Source organism: Gossypium raimondii, chromosome 13, assembly GCF_025698545.1.
Source record: "Gossypium raimondii isolate GPD5lz chromosome 13, ASM2569854v1, whole genome shotgun sequence".
NCBI classification, from domain to species: domain Eukaryota; kingdom Viridiplantae; phylum Streptophyta; class Magnoliopsida; order Malvales; family Malvaceae; genus Gossypium; species Gossypium raimondii.
Window position 1 is genome coordinate 40,986,282 of NC_068577.1, and position 16,401 is coordinate 41,002,682.

Genomic DNA, 16,401 nt, shown 5'->3' on the forward strand with positions numbered 1-16,401 from the left:
AATTAATTCTTTGAGCAAAATTTTATAAATGTAGGTTAAATTTAAACTGCATTAATAATTATTGTGTGTAAAGTTTTCAAGTTATTGTTTCATTTGTTGTGACCATAAATCTTACTATAAAATAACCTGACGTTACTTTTTTTTTTTTGCATACTTGAATAGAGAAAAATTATTAATTTAATTTTATTTGATATAAAAGTAATGAATATAGAAAAATTATAAATAGCAGCAAATAACATGTTCCTGTTTTTTCTTTTTATTTGATAATTAAGGTTACTAAAACATTAATTCGGAAACAGAACTAGCCTAGTTTCCTGGAAGGCATATAGACTGAAGATGGAGTTTCAGGGTGATGATGAGGGTGTCCCTTTAGGTTTGTGCTCCGGCGGATGAATGGTATCAAAATCCACATGCACAAAAGCTCGTTCCACTTCGGGAAGTTGCTCGAGTTTGTCTTCAAGAGTCTGTCCAATATTATGAGATTGGGGAAGGGTCATGTCTTGAGGCAATACTATGTGAACCTCCACGAAGTACTGAGAACCAAAGGTGTAGGCTCTAACTGTCTCGATGTGTCTAATCTCTTCGTGGTGGTTCCAAATTAAGTAGGTCAGCTTCGCTAAATACTCCGGTGGTGCTGTCTTCCCGATTAGGGCCCATACGTTGTCCATCACCGTGTTTGCCCAATTCCCCATTGTGTACAACGCTATCTGCAACGTATTCACAACGCACATATAGTTTTCCATTGTGTTAAAACTTATAAATAACAGATTCAAACTTACAAGAATGGCACCAAGAGGATCGAGCCACCAGTAGAATTTGATGGCTAAAACGGCAGTTCCTAGACCAATTGAGTTAGTGATAACGTCGAAGAAATGATCTTGAGCGTATGCCTTGACGATTTCGTTTTGGAATCTACGACAATATAACATGAGCACCAATTTTACTAGTGTCACTGATACCATAATCCCAATCATCCATTTTTCTTTCACGGGATCCCTTTCAGGTTGTGCCTGCAATTCGCAATCAGCAATCATATCGATCGGAAAAGTTCAGGGTTTACACTTCAGCTGTCTCTTAGATCAACAACCTTTCTCGTTTCTTTTGGATATTAAATAGTAATAACAAAGTTTACAATTACAAACCTTGATAAGCAGTTCTCGGCCTGATTCAAACAATATTTGCAACCCCAGTGTAGCCATTACGGATGCAAAAACAACAATTCCCTGCACACCTCATACAAATCAATTTAATATGTATATATTACATAGAGAGAGAATAAATTTTCTTTTTCTTTTCAATTTGTCCAATCAGCCTGACAGACCCTACATCATGCTGCTGTGTAGATCTCAGATGGCATGACTCATGCAGTTGACTTTAAATATATGTATATTCTTTACTATGACAATATTTAGCCCAAAATAAATTCTAATTAAAGGGTTTTTTTTTTCTCTCTCTGAGAGAAACAAAGACTTACAACAGGTTGCATCCTGTTTTTGCCAATGGGATAGCGATACTGATTTGGTTTTCTCATAGCATAAGCAGTAAACCACAGAATAAAGCCTGACAAGAGATCCAGCAAAGAGTCCAAAGTTGATGCTATCACTGCCAATGATCTACTCATAACAGATGCATATACTTTTGCCAAGAAAAGCACCAAATTTGCCACATTTGATGCATATATTGCCACCCTCTCACTCCTTGCTACCTGCTTCATTTCCTCCTGCAGGAACAATCACATACATACACATAAATTAAAACTAACGTTACCTTTCACTTCAAACACCTTATTTCACCAAATCAAAATGAACGAAAAAAAAAAAAACCTCTGACAAACTCCCAGGTAAAATGCCCAATTCATTAAATGCGTCCACTTCATTGAACCCTTTAAGAAGCTCTTCCTGTCTCTTGTAATACTGTGAAAGTTTTCTATGTCTCCCTGCAAAGGTAAAACAATTGCAAACTATTAGTATTAAGTATTAAGCTAAAACCATGGAAAAAGCAGCCCAAAAATCTGTCATAAAACGAGACTGGAATTGCTTACTTAAGGCCTTGATAAAATACCCAAGGCTAAAATAGGAGGACTCCTTGCGTCTCTCTGGAAGGTGAAACTTATCCATGTTGAGTCGCCAAGATTGTTCACTCGCCATAGTTACATGATTCTCTCCATTTGGAGCCGGTGACAGAAGCTCAGCTCGGTAGTCCGACGAATCTGTTCGAAGGTTGTTGGCATATTTTACTCCATTCGCCATGTTTTACTCCAACAACTGCTTTATTGGAAGAGAAAGACCAAGTATCACTCTTCTTATAGGGACAAAATTTGCATACAGTTGTAGAGATTTCGATGCAAATTCAACTGCTCCACTTACCCAAAAGCACAAATGGTCTGAGCATATAAATCAATCAAGGAAAGCATGGAGAATGTTGTTTTGATCCCTTTCCTAGTAGCAAACACAATGCTTTAGTTATTTTTTTATTCCTTTAATGATATTAAATTGTGTATAAATATGATGTCATTGCCAAGTATCACACACTCATAGCTTATGGGAGCCGCTGAGAATTTGATGTGTTAAATATAAGACATTTCAAGTATGAAAAGAATCCTACTTTGGGATTATAGTTTCTTTCCCATACCTACATTTCAGCCTGCTTAAAACATATTTAAAAATCTTTTAAAATTTATTATATTTGGTCATGCCTTGTTGTCCAAGTGAGTGACTGGTCAAATTGTACGATTACAAGCACAGACGAATTCGTTCAAGTGGGTGTTTCACATACAATTCATACATAGAAATATCAAAGATTGAATAAAAATTGAACCAGAATAAAATTTAGCATTGAATTTTAGAAAACGTTAGATATAAAATACTATTGCTACTTATATTATTTAAATTTTGATGTGAATATCAATTATAAATATATTTTCATAATTTAAATTTATATGGAAAATATAAATAAAAAAATTAAAGAGGCTGTGGGTGTGTTATAATGATGATAAATTATGGTTTAATAAGCTATTCTAATCTATGCTAATATATAATAGGTAAATTTTAGAAATAGTTATTTTTGTTTGTCTCGGATTACATTTTAGTTATTAATGTTTGAAATATTACGTTTTAGTCATTTACGTTATCGTTTTGTTACGAAGTGGTCACTCTATCGTTAAACTTCGTTACCTCTTTAACGGCAATCCTACATGGTAGTCCAAATGGATTTTAGATGTCAACTTAAATGTCCAGTTGTTAGGATAAAAATAAGTTTTTAATTAAATAAATTTAATTTGAACTGCCACGTAGGACTGGCATTAGGGAGGTAACGGAGCTTAACGGTAAAGTGACCACTTCGTAAAAAAACGATAATATAAATTATCAAAACATAACATTTCAAACATAAGTGACTAAACTGTAATCTGAGGTAAACAAAAGTAACTATTTTTATAATTTATCCTATACAATATGGTATTAGCTAATTCAGCGGTGTGCTGCTGTGTATTAATTCCAATGTGCTAGTCCGGCACGCCAAATAAAACGGTGTCCAAAATGAGCTAAGATATGGTGGACATCGTATGAGCTTTGCTTGCACCTATACCATTCAACAGCTCTGGCCCATATGAATTAGGAGGGTTTTTTACTAAAATAATACAAAAGAAATAAAAAAATACCAAAATAATATAAAAAAATTATTTACCAAAATATACCCAAAAAAAAACCTGAAGGAGGGTAATGGAATGGCGGCACCGGTGGTGCCATTCTCATTGGCGGCACCGGTGGTGCCATTCCCATTGGCGGCACAGGACTAAAATGTAATTATCTACAGTTTCAAGGACTTGACATGCAAATTTAGCATTTTGAATTTTGAAAGTGAATTGGTGCCGCTTGTGGGTGTGTCAGCGCCAAAGCTGCAACTTAACTAATTGCTTTCTAAGCCCTCCTTATTTATTATTTTCTTTTTATTCCCCCTTCAACTCACTTTTTTATTTAATAAACAAGCCTCAACCTATTTTTGTAGTTAAATAAGCTCTTAATCTATGATTTTTACTCATAAAATCCCTTTATTTTATTATTAAAGTAAATATATTTTACCTAAAGTAAAGCTATTTAAAAAGTATAAACTAATTCGCATTTTATGTATTATTTTGGTAATTTGAAGAGAATAGTTTATTAAATAAAAAATTTACTAAATTTATCAAAGGCTTATAGCTATAATAGTACCTTAAGAAAAACCAAAAAAGTTACTAAGCTCCTTGACTTAATTTGAACTTAGTTGATCCCTTATCATTAACCTGAAAAATTAATTAAGCTCTTACATTAATAATTTTCACATTTTGTTACATTAACCATTAAAATCAATTAATGGACCAATTAGATGACTAAATATGACAGTGTGATTTAATCTTTCATATCTCCGATAAAAATCATAAAATATCTATCTATAATATATATAAAAGCACGAGTCTTGAAAAACTTTTGAACCTGACAAAAATATCATTTATTGTTAATTATATTACTAAACTACATTAGAATAATAATTTATTAATATTATTATATAATAATAAAAAGTAAGATTAATTAAAATAATAATATATTAATGTGAAATTAATTAATTTGGTCATATATTATAAAGGTCTACTTAAAAGAAAACATAATATATTATTAATTAATAAAACTATAAATCTATAAAATCATTGAATATAATTGGATGAATTTAAAATAATAAGAATTCAAGTTTTTAATTAAATAAAAATATTTTTATATATAAATACTCTTTATAAATTTAAAAATAATTATAATTTAATAGAAATTGTGAGAATTATATATTTCAAAATAATTATAATTTAAACTGCAATTATTATTAAAAATATTGTGCTAATTTTAAAATAGAATTGTTATTTTAATAGAACTCTAGGCATAAAATATAGGAAAAAGACAAAAATATTGTGATAATTATAATTATAAATTATTGTTATTAATTAAAAATTTGACGATGCTACTTTTATTAAAGTAAAATAGAGTTATTACTTAATTAGAATTCTAAGTATCTTAATTATCATTTAACTAATATTAGATTTAATTAAAGTAAATTTTTTATTTAATAAATTATTCTCATCAAATTACCAAAATAATACATAAAATACGAATTAGTTTATGCTTTTTAAATAGCTTTACTTTAGGTAAAATATATTTACTTTAATAATAAAATAAAGGGCTTTTATGAGTAAAAATCATAGATTAAGAGCTTATTTAACTACAAAAATAGGTTGAGGGCTTGTTTATTAAATAAAAAAGTGAGTTGAAGGGGGAATAAAAAAAAAAATAAATAAGGAAGGCTTAGAAGACGATTAGTCAAGTTTCAGCTTTGGCGCTGACACACCCACAGGAGGCACCAATTCACTTTCAAAATGATAAATTTGCATGTCAGGTCCTTGAAATTGCAGATAATTACATTTTAGTCCTGTGCCGCCAATGAGAATGGCACCACCGGTGCCGCCATTCCATTACCCTCCTTCAGTTTTTTTTTTGGTATATTTTGGTAAATAATTTTTTTATATTATTTTGGTATTTTTTTTATTTCTTTTGTATTATTTTAGTAAAAAACCCGAATTAGGATCTCACCAAATATTTTCTTGATATATTAATCAAATCACACACAGACTAATGACCGATCAATCAATTATCTCTGAAATTTAACCAATCTTGACTTCACATTTTAGGATACTTTACAATTCATCTTTATGAAATACAATTTGACCCATAAAACTAATTTTGTGACTCAAATACTAAGTATAAACATCAGCAATAAAAACAATAAGATTGGAGTTTTCAAAACTCGAGTTTCAACTATATAAATTATATATGAATGAATTAATTTATTAAAGTTTAATATAATTGATTTGGAAAACTAATTATAAACATCTACATGTAATCCAGAATTTTATTGTAAATGTACATGAAAATCATTTGCACAATTAAAGAAAGACCAAAAGCAAAAGGAAAAGAAAAATACAGAAGTGGGCCCTGGCTAATGTAGCATTTTGTTTCGTACATCCAAAAGGAGAAATAGTTGATGAATCTCTCCATTTTCAAGAATGGGTTGTTCGTGGTCGTTCCTAATCCGTCCATCTCGACTCATTTCTCGATAGTGAAGTGACCATAGCACTGTTTTTTCATATCTCTCTCTCAAAGATTGACTATCCTTCCACTGCCGCATGAAATCATCAACCTAATTGTTTATGTTTCAATTAGAAGGGTTAATTTTCTAATCAAATAAATTTACTGACAATTAGCTTTCGATTCGTTGAAACGTACCTGCTTGCTAGAGAGTTGTTCAAGGGCTTTCACATCTTTATTTCTTGCTAGTTCGTTGACATTCCTTATCAGCGAAACATATTCGTTGTAGTTGGCATTCTAAATAAATCAAATAAATAGACTTCATATCAGTGGGTGCAGAATTATCCAATTGTTTCTTTAATTTATGTAAAACGTATAATCAAAATCTGAAACTTAAAAAAAAAAAAAAAAGTGAGAAGAAAATGCTAAACCTAAAATAATACAATTATTTATTTTGTCATTATCCAATTAAGTTGGCATCCGTAACACTAACTTAGTTAAGTATTTAATACATACTAGAAATTCTATAATACATGTGTGGAAACTATGTATTTACAACACAGATAATCAATAATAAAACATTGTTTAAAACTAATTAATAATAATATACTAAATATGTACAGTATTAAAATGAAAAATAAATTAAATTGTGAGTAAAATTAAATTTAAACATGTGGACACATCATATTAAGAATACTAAATTCACTACAATTATTTATCATGGTTGTTGTCATCAATCTTAAGTTAGTGTCGAGTTGACTTATAACACCAACTCAATCAACAAGTTATTTATACATACAATTGATGGAGGTAATAAAAATGTATAGTACAATTAAAATAAAATTTTGATTTAATGGTAAAATTATTATTTATTGAGGTTAGTAAGGTGAGTTTAAATTCCGACATACAAATTTTGTATTTGCTTTCTTTTTAATTTTAAAATACTAAACTACTCTTGAATAATATAACATATTTTAATTATCAAAAGTATTTTATAATTTTTAATTAAATTAATATTTAATTGACTCATGAAATCCATTCAATTCAAGCTTAAATAATAATATAGATTATACGAATGTATTATATGATAATTAAATATATATATATATAATAAATGGCATGTAAAAAAATAGTATATAAATATAAAATAAAAAGCGTACCGCTTCATCTTCTTCCTTTCGGATAGCAAGAACGAAGTCACATAAGTCAGACTTTCTGTTGGTTAGGCGTTGGAATTTTTCGGATACCACGTTTTCCTCTTTTTTCAATGCTTTAAGTTCATTCTCTAAGCACTTAATTTCCTCCATCACTTCACAACGTTCCGGTTTCAGTTCATCCGGTATCTTATTTAAAAGCTGCAATTGAGATGCCATCATTACATTAATTATACCGAATCAGTACTGAGTTTGTTCCCGATGGATGAAAAAAAAAAAGAGTAGATAAATATACTCTAATTTGATCCTCTATGGCCTTTTTGGAACTTAAAGGGTTCCAAATGTTCCCTTTGGCAGCAGCATCAGCCTTGGCTTTATCATGTCTGTCCTCTATCTCTTCGATTTCTTTCAGTATCTGCTCAAACTTCTTTCTATTCTTGCTCTGGCTATACCAGAAATACTGTTGATGGAGATGGTCACGTTAATGGGTTATAGCTACCTACTATTCAAACCACTATATATATTTATAAAACTTACAGCACGGCCAATCTCATTACTTAAGCTTGACATTAAAAACTGAGGCTGATGGGCACTAGGGGTTTTCCTTGATAGTTGCTCTTCTTTGGCCAAATTGTTGCTTCCGTGTGTCACCAATGTACGTGGAGACTGAACAACAAATAACAAAAAGTTATATATATATTAAGCAGTGGAGGTTAAAGATTTAGCAATGAATAGATACTGGTTACTGTTTGGTACATGAATGGCAGGTTGTTTTGAAGAGGAAGGGGCAGTGATAATGAGCTTATCCATAGCAGCCTGCAGAAAACCCACCACCATTGTCTTCCATTCAACGCCGGCTCCAAGTACAGCACTGCGATATCTTTTCCTTTCTAGTTCTGAATAGATGTTTTCTCCACGTGACTGTTCTCAATATAATTCAAAACAATATAAAATCATTGTTACGGTGTTTGTCATTACTATCCTGTTACTTTGACCCGATCTCCTTTACTTCAATAATGATAACTTGCATAATTCACTTACATGAGCTCGTACGTGGTAGGTTTGCATCATCATGCAAGCGAACCCACACTTAGAGAATACGTATTAATCTTAAAATAGGATACATGTTAGCATACATAAAAGCTCACATAGGATGTTACATCCACAAACCATATCATATAAATAAAAAAAATTAACATCATTGACTAACACATAAAAATACTCAACAATAATAAAAACAGTTGGTAAGCATTTGGAGCATATATGAATATTTCCAAGACATACCATGATTTCCTTCATTTTATCATCTACGACAAGCTTCTTTTCTTGATCCAATTGTTCACACTGTTGCCTAGACCACTCGAGCTTTGAATCCTTTTCTGGGTCTTTGTAGGGCCAAAATTTGACAAAATAGAATTGATGGACCTTCCTAGACCCTCCTTCTCCATTGAACTTGGTGCCTTCATTTTCATCTGCTGCAGGAGTTGACATCCAATTGCCTTCCATGGGTTCTTTAGACATTCTTAATGCTTTAGGTTACAAGATAAGATGCAAAAATACAAGTGTTAATGTTTCTAAACAGTACTTTGGAAAACGACTGCAATAGCATAAAATGGAAAAATAATATAAAGTCTAACTTTACCTGAAAGAGGGTTTCCCTATCGAAGAAATGAAACTTCTGAGACAAAAGGTTTGACTATAAAAACTATGGTCTGCTTGAAGGAAGCTGTCTTGCATCCCACGCCTAGCTGTCTTGCACCCCACACAAAGTCGGTCAACCCTTCAGATGTATATATAATAAGGAGAAGATTAGACCAAGTTTTAAAACTTAATAAGCAAATGCACATGAAGATGAGGCCACGTAAACAAACAAATAAAGACGCATAGGAGTAGGAGCTAGCATAAAATGGGAACCAGACAAGAAGATCAGAATAATATATATAATGAAATATTATATCACTATCATTATTCCTTCGCAGAATTTCAATGTATGAAAACTTGAAGCCTGACTGTTATCCGGGAAATGCTCTTTTTGTTGCAAGTATAATTGAAAGAGAATTAGCAACTCGCCACATGCCTACACCATTAACAAATATAGTCAACTCTGTACAACCTACATATCGACCCTCCGATCCCTCATGATACAAAAGCATTACCACCATGCTTTAGTCCCTTCCCATAAATTTGTTCATGTTAGGTGTCGGTAAGTAATTCAAACGTGGGGTGAATAATTTCTACCAAGAAAAAACCCTTTAAATTTTCCAATAAATATATGCACCAATTAATTATAAACTTATTTTTTAAAAAAATTTAGGTCGATTTGAATATTCAAGACAACAAAGAATCAGGTAAGTGAGTTTTTTTTTAGTAACTCAAATTCTCTCAGAATGATACCTCACTCACTAATTGTGAGAGCTTGGGAATGTTTTTTTCAAACGAATTTGCATCTTAAAAGTTGGGTGTTTGTCAACTAATTACAAAGAAAGAGTACAAGAAAGTAGAAGAATTAATTACTGCTCAAGTCCACTTGAGTTGTTTTAAATTGTTGATACGACAGAATAAAGCTCCTGTTTATCTTCAGTAGTGAGTTTTACCTTAGTTTTGGTGCATTCTCACCATTGTCATCTCTTTAAAAGTAGTTCGATGTAGATAATTGGATCAACCAATCCAACTTACTAACTCAAAAATGAAAATTTATTTAAAATAACATGGAAATAAAATATTAATTAAATTAGTTAAAATTGTCTTTTAACTTGTATGATGTTGTGGTTAAAATTTTTACCGGACATTCGTTTTATATAAATTCAAACCATGTAACTCATCCCTATTCCGAATGTTATATAAAAAAAATTAAAACAATTAAAGTCAATGATCAAGTGTTATGAGTTGCGCAAGGGAGCTCGCAATCATGACACATTTGATTGGTCCATCTTGTTCGCGAGGGGCCATATGGCCCAACAGGATTGGCCCGTTGCTTGGAGAGATTGAAGGCTCATCTACAAAGCATGACAAATATGAGACATAATCTTCGAAGATATGCAATCTTAGGGGATTTGTAATCTTAGAAGATTTGATTCTGTAAATTTTATAGATTTAATTTTGTAGATAGTTTTTAATCTTGGCCATTGATATACTTTAATCTTTACCATTGAATTTGGGAAAGTTCAACTATAAATAGAGGTCTCTCCCCCTCATTGTAATCACTTCATTCTTGAGTAATAGAATTCTTTGAGAGCATTCATTCAAACTCTTGTGCTTTTGCTTTTCTGTGGCTTTTCTCTTCTTTCGAGTTCTTTTATTGAGTTGCTTCTTGTAACACCCCTGACTCGTCTCCGTCGTCGGATCAAAGTTACGGAGCATTATTGTACAAAACAGAATATTTAACATTGAAATAGAATCAACATACAATTTATATATTAACATTTGATAACATAATTATATTATAGCATAATTACTTTTTCGACCTAAAATCGAACCTAAGAGGCCTTAAAAAAAGTTTGGAAACAATCAGGGACTTATTCGAAACAAATCAAAAATTTCAGGCCAAACTTGAGAATTTTCAAAATAGGGGTCACACGGCTATGTGGCAAGGCCGTGTGGGCATTCGAACTATAGGATGCATACCCGTGTCCCAGCCCGTGTGTCAAACGTGTAACTCATTGACTTGGGTCACACAGCCGTGTCGCAAGATGTGTGCCAGACCATGTGAAACCTGCACCTAAATTAATATGACACACGGTCGCATGAGTTGACCGTGTGTGGCACACGGCTGTGTGACAACTCGTGTCCCAAGCCGTGTGCAATAAAAAATGCCCTTTAACAAACCATTTCAAATTCAATTACTTGCATACCAATGCACACCATATCTAACCTATTTCACATGGTTAAAAGTACATTCAAAGCATCAAAAACATGCCAAATTCTCATCAAACCTATGACTAACCAATATGTCATCAATAGACTCTCCAATTTACAATCCAAAACCATTCATGAACTAAATTACAATATCATATCTCAATCATATATAATGATTACCAAAAGACCATTTCTTTTCAAATTATACCATCAAAACTTACCACTTTAGATAGGTAAAATTAAAATGATCATATCCATAAAAGTTTAAACATATACAAGCCAAATCAAACTATATATATACTACTAGACATAAGAATAGCCAAAATACACCATGTGATCAAACTAGATAAGCATCTATTATATGCCAAAGCACATATATCATTTAATCACTTCAATGAGCCAAACACATATCAATCAACCATTTCTTTCCTAATTTCAAAAGACCATGCACAATTAGTAACAAAAGATATTAAAACATATCAAAGCTTGACACAACCTAAAGCATACCAATTTAACATACAACCCTATACATGTCATTTATAACCATAGGTTAAAACATTCAAAAACCATCAAAATGAATTGATAGATAGTGCGATCGTGCTTCGACAATGTTCCCAACCGATCAAGCTTTCCGATGACCTACAAAGAAATGAAATAACTAACATAAGCATCAAGCTTAGTAAGCTCGTATAAAATGAACTTAGTCTTACCAAACATACAAAATTTAAACCATTCAAACATGAATTAATTTATATGCCAATTGCACATCTTTCATTTTTATACCATTTCTATATACACACGTTTCAAAGGTTAGCAAATGAATCAATAATACATATAAATACAACCAATCTTGAAGTACGTAATAAGCTTTGCCTTCCAAATTCCATTCAACACTTAATTCACCATCATCAAATCCTATATCAATTCTTCACAACATTAATTTTGAATTTACAAATTATAACCATGTAACCTTTCATACATATATTCATTCCATTAATCCTTGATTGCCCGGTGTACCTAATGAAATAACATCGAATACTTAGAAAATACTCATATATCAATTTTACTCTCTAAACCCACCACAACCATAACTAATTAACATGTTTAAAGACTCATGAAACATATAATTACAACAATGCATTTATAATCATCACCAAACTATACTAGTCAAACAATATTCATCTCATATTCCTACTTGTGATACATATCTCACCTGAAACATGTTACCTAAATAGCGAACGATTAAAGGATGAGATATTGACTTTTTCATTGATATTATTTTCGACCTTTTCATTTATATCATTTTCAACCTTCTTCAATGGATCGTTTATACATCATCAACATGGATCAATCTATTATTGGCACTCGGTGCTCGATGGATAATCGGTAACAAAGTTTTGCGCCCAATGTTAATCGGATAAACCGACGAAGGTGTGCCCTGCACTAGTCGGATAAACCGACAATGTTTTGCGCCCAACGCTAGTTGGATAAATTGACAATATCAAATGTGTGCCAGCACTAGTCGGATAAATTGACAATGTTTTGCTCCCAGCGCTAGTTGGATAAACCGACAATATCAAATGTGTACCCAGTACTAATTGGATAAATCGACAATGATTTGCGCCCAGCACTAGTCGGATAAACTGACAAATACATATGTAATTACATCATTCCACAATTCTTGAATTCATAATTTAAATCATTTACATTAATCTTCTATATTAGATTTCTATAATCCACTCCATAACCATTTTCATATATATATGTATATATATATATATATATTTCCATAACATTACATTTAAAATATTAATCATTTGAATACATATAATCGACTATCAAATTAACTAATAATCAAACTAACTAAATAAATAAAGTTTGAGTTTAAGGACTACGAACTTACCTGAACTCATAAATGACTTTTAACATGAACTGACTACTATTTCGCTACTTTGGCTTTTCTGCAATTTGTGTTCGTTCGAGTTGTTTCTTGGTCTAGATAAATATTTTTATTCAATTAATCACATTCCAGCATTTAAAATAATTAATTCAAGCCTATAACCCTTATCTTTATGAATTTACTAAATTACCCCAATGTTTTGGCCTTTTTGCAATTTAGTCCTAAATCCTAAAATTCATGAATTATCCACATTTAATCAAAATATCACCTTGCCCAATTTTATACAATTTATAACCAACCCATATCCATTATCAATTCCCAATATTTACATGAAGTTTTACTATTTTAACAAATTAATTCTTAAACATTAAAATCATTAAAAATTACATAACAAAATAAGCATGTCTAACAATCAATCTTCCAGCAAAACCAATTAGCATCAAAGACATTCAAAATCATCAATGGTAAATTTCTAAATGTTTGACAATTTCATAAATTAATCCTCAATTTAGCTAAATATCAAAACAACCATCACAAATACATAAAATTCATGAAAAACAAGTTAAGAAATACTTACATGCAAAGAAAAATAGAAAACCAAAGCTCCTCCTTCCTACAATAGTGTTCGCCTAAGGAAATAAAAGAAAGAAGATGATGAATGCTTTTGGTTGTTTTATTTTATTACTTTAACTTTTGTTTAATTAATAAACATATATTAAATTATAAGTTTTTCTTTTCTTTTCAATCCCTACATCCACTAACCGGCCATAATTCATTATTATGTTCTAATTGCAACATAAAACCCCAAAATTAATTATCTAATTTATTTAGTTAAGATAAATCTATAATATGCAACTTTTATCTTTTACTTTAATTAAATAAACATATTTTAAATTTAAAATCAAAAGCCAACCGCACTGACCAAATAAATATGGCTTAATTGCCACATAAACTCTTGTAACTTTAATAATTTATCAAGTAAGACCTTTTAACTAATAAAACTCACTTTTGCAATATTTATGATTTAGTCATTTTTAATTAATTAACTATTTAAATGATAAAATTTCTTAACCAAACTATAATATGACCTTAATAACACTCCATAAGGCTCGATTTATAGAAACGAGGTCTTGATACCTCTTTTTCTAAAACCACTTGACTTTAGGATTTCGTTCAAATAGTATAAATTATCAAATAAATATATATTATAATACTATATTTGGTTCATAATTATTAAATAAATAATATTTACAAACCCACTCGAATTCTACGAGAATCTTCAATTTCGGGAGTTAGGCTAACTTAGGCGAATTTGAAATAAAGAAATTGCCTAAAGTTGCACGGATTGGGAGACTAATGATTTAGCCCCGCAACAGTTGGTATTCGAGCTAAGGTTTCAAATGCACCATTGATAGACGTCGAAAGATGTTGTTGAGCAAGTTGAGCCAATGGAGACCCATGGGAGGGCCAAAACAGCAAAGTCGATCGAGGGACATGTTGTCGACTTTGGAAGGGTGAGTGGTCACTCTTAAGGAGTCCATAGAGGACGTGAAAGAGACATTCGAGGAAGTCAAGGGAGGACACTGATACAGTGGAATCAATGAAGGAGCAAGTTACGAACTATGTGTTAGAGTCTCTCGGTTCCGTTGAGAACAAGTTGACGGGAAGGGATGATGCCCTCAAGGCTATGATGATGGCCTCGAAAGAGGAGATTGTAGAGCTCAAGGGTGAACTCACAATCTACAAGGCTGCTTTGGGTAATGAGGTGTTTTTTGTAGCACTTGAGCCCAATGTGGATGTTCCAAAGCCGAAAGAATTCAAGGGGACAAGGTCCGTGAGAGATGTGGACAACTTCTTGTGGGGAATGAAGCAATACTTTCGTACCAAAGGCATCATGGACGATGCTACTAAGGTAAATACTATTGCTATGTATTTCACTAACGTTGCTTTGTTATGGTGGCGTTGTAGGTCCACAGATGTAAGACGTGGTGAAACTGAAATTGGGACTTAGGAGGAGTTTCAAAAAGAGTTCAAAGCATAGTTTTACCTGGAGTATGCCAAGGACGAGGCTTGAGCAAAGTTACACCGACTTACGTAACAAGGCACAGTTAGGGAGTATGTGTCGAAGTTCAGTGAACTCATGCTTCAGATTTTTAATATAGGCGAGAAGGAGGCATTCTTTTCCTTCATGGATGGATTGAATCCATGAGCGAAGCAAAAGTTGCAACACCGAGGAGTTTAAAAGCTTATTAAAGCCATGACCATAGTAAAATCTTTAACCGAGCTTGGTCTAAAAAAAGACAAGCTTGAGTCTTCCAAGCCCAAATTCAAATCGAAGGGAAATGGTAGGGGAGAAAAAGATAAGCCAACAATGAATGACGATGGTAAGACTCAAAATTTTCAAAAATTTGAGTCCGAAAAGCCATGAGAAAAGAAGAAGATTAGACCTTTATCCTGCTTCTGTTGTGATGGTCCGCATATGGTAAAGGACTATCCGAAAAAGGCAGCACTTTCTACCATCGAGGGGGATGATGGGGTAGACAAGGAGACTAAGAATCTTAGCTCAATATTGGATGGTGTTGAAGACTAGTTAGGTGGAGGCTTGATGTTTGTAGACATCACTGTGGTTGGAAGAAGACTAAATACGCTTATTGATACAAGTGTGTCAAATTTGTTCTTGTCCAAAGAGACTGCTCGTGATCTTGGGCTCAAGATTGAAAAATAATCGGGTTGGATCAAGACGATCAATTCAAAAAGTGTTAAAATAAAATGTGTGGCAAAATGAGTGAAACTCTAACTTGGTGATTGGATCTATATGGACACCATTAAGGTAATACCACTCGATGACTTTGACTTTATGCTTAGACTGAGTTTTCTTGACCGGATTAATGCGGGTATTTTCCCTTTTAGCAATTACATAGTGATCTCGAATTCGAACTATCAATGTATGGTGTGAATGAAAAAGAAATGAGGTATGGAGGGAAAAACACTATCTGCAATCTAATTTGCTAAAGGAGTATGTATAGATGAATTCTCTTGTTTAACCACCTTGAAAGTTGAGGAAGTCATTAAACCTGTTGGTGAGATTCCGATGGAAGTGGGACAGTTACTACTGTTGGAAAAAATTTGATTTGAAAATGATTTTCTTGCACAGCGAAAAATTAAAATTTTGAAAATTGACTCGATTTGTGATATTTATAGCAATAAACCTTAGATCGTTCGAGCATGGGCTCAAACCAATTGAATCAAAACACATAGCTAGAAAAAAAACTATTTTCCTTCTGAGGTGAAAACAAAAATTCTCTCTTCTTTAATAGAAACTGGTAGAATTGTTATTCTGGAAAGATATATTTAATAGTTGAGAATAAATTCTTTCTATTTTTCGACA

The 16,401-nt window shown here is 32.0% G+C and overlaps 2 protein-coding genes across 2 annotated transcripts; both read right to left on the reverse strand.

The window, feature by feature from the left end:
- Nucleotides 1-223: 223 nt before the first annotated feature.
- Nucleotides 224-2,405, reverse strand: LOC105784579 (metal tolerance protein 9). Its single transcript, XM_012610482.2, has 6 exons — nucleotides 2,042-2,405; nucleotides 1,824-1,936; nucleotides 1,475-1,720; nucleotides 1,143-1,223; nucleotides 780-1,010; nucleotides 224-707 (listed from the first exon to the last, which is right to left on the reverse strand). Exons 1-6 carry the CDS (start codon nucleotides 2,247-2,249, stop codon nucleotides 345-347), a joined length of 1,242 nt encoding a protein of 413 aa, XP_012465936.1. The 5' UTR covers nucleotides 2,250-2,405; the 3' UTR covers nucleotides 224-344.
- Nucleotides 2,406-5,862: 3,457 nt separating this feature from the next.
- On the reverse strand, nucleotides 5,863-8,993 carry LOC105784580 (proton pump-interactor BIP131). Its single transcript, XM_012610483.2, has 8 exons — nucleotides 8,901-8,993; nucleotides 8,543-8,787; nucleotides 8,015-8,179; nucleotides 7,796-7,924; nucleotides 7,554-7,718; nucleotides 7,265-7,459; nucleotides 6,303-6,401; nucleotides 5,863-6,216 (listed from the first exon to the last, which is right to left on the reverse strand). Exons 2-8 carry the CDS (start codon nucleotides 8,777-8,779, stop codon nucleotides 6,016-6,018), a joined length of 1,191 nt encoding a protein of 396 aa, XP_012465937.2. The 5' UTR covers nucleotides 8,780-8,787; nucleotides 8,901-8,993; the 3' UTR covers nucleotides 5,863-6,015.
- Nucleotides 8,994-16,401: the final 7,408 nt, after the last annotated feature.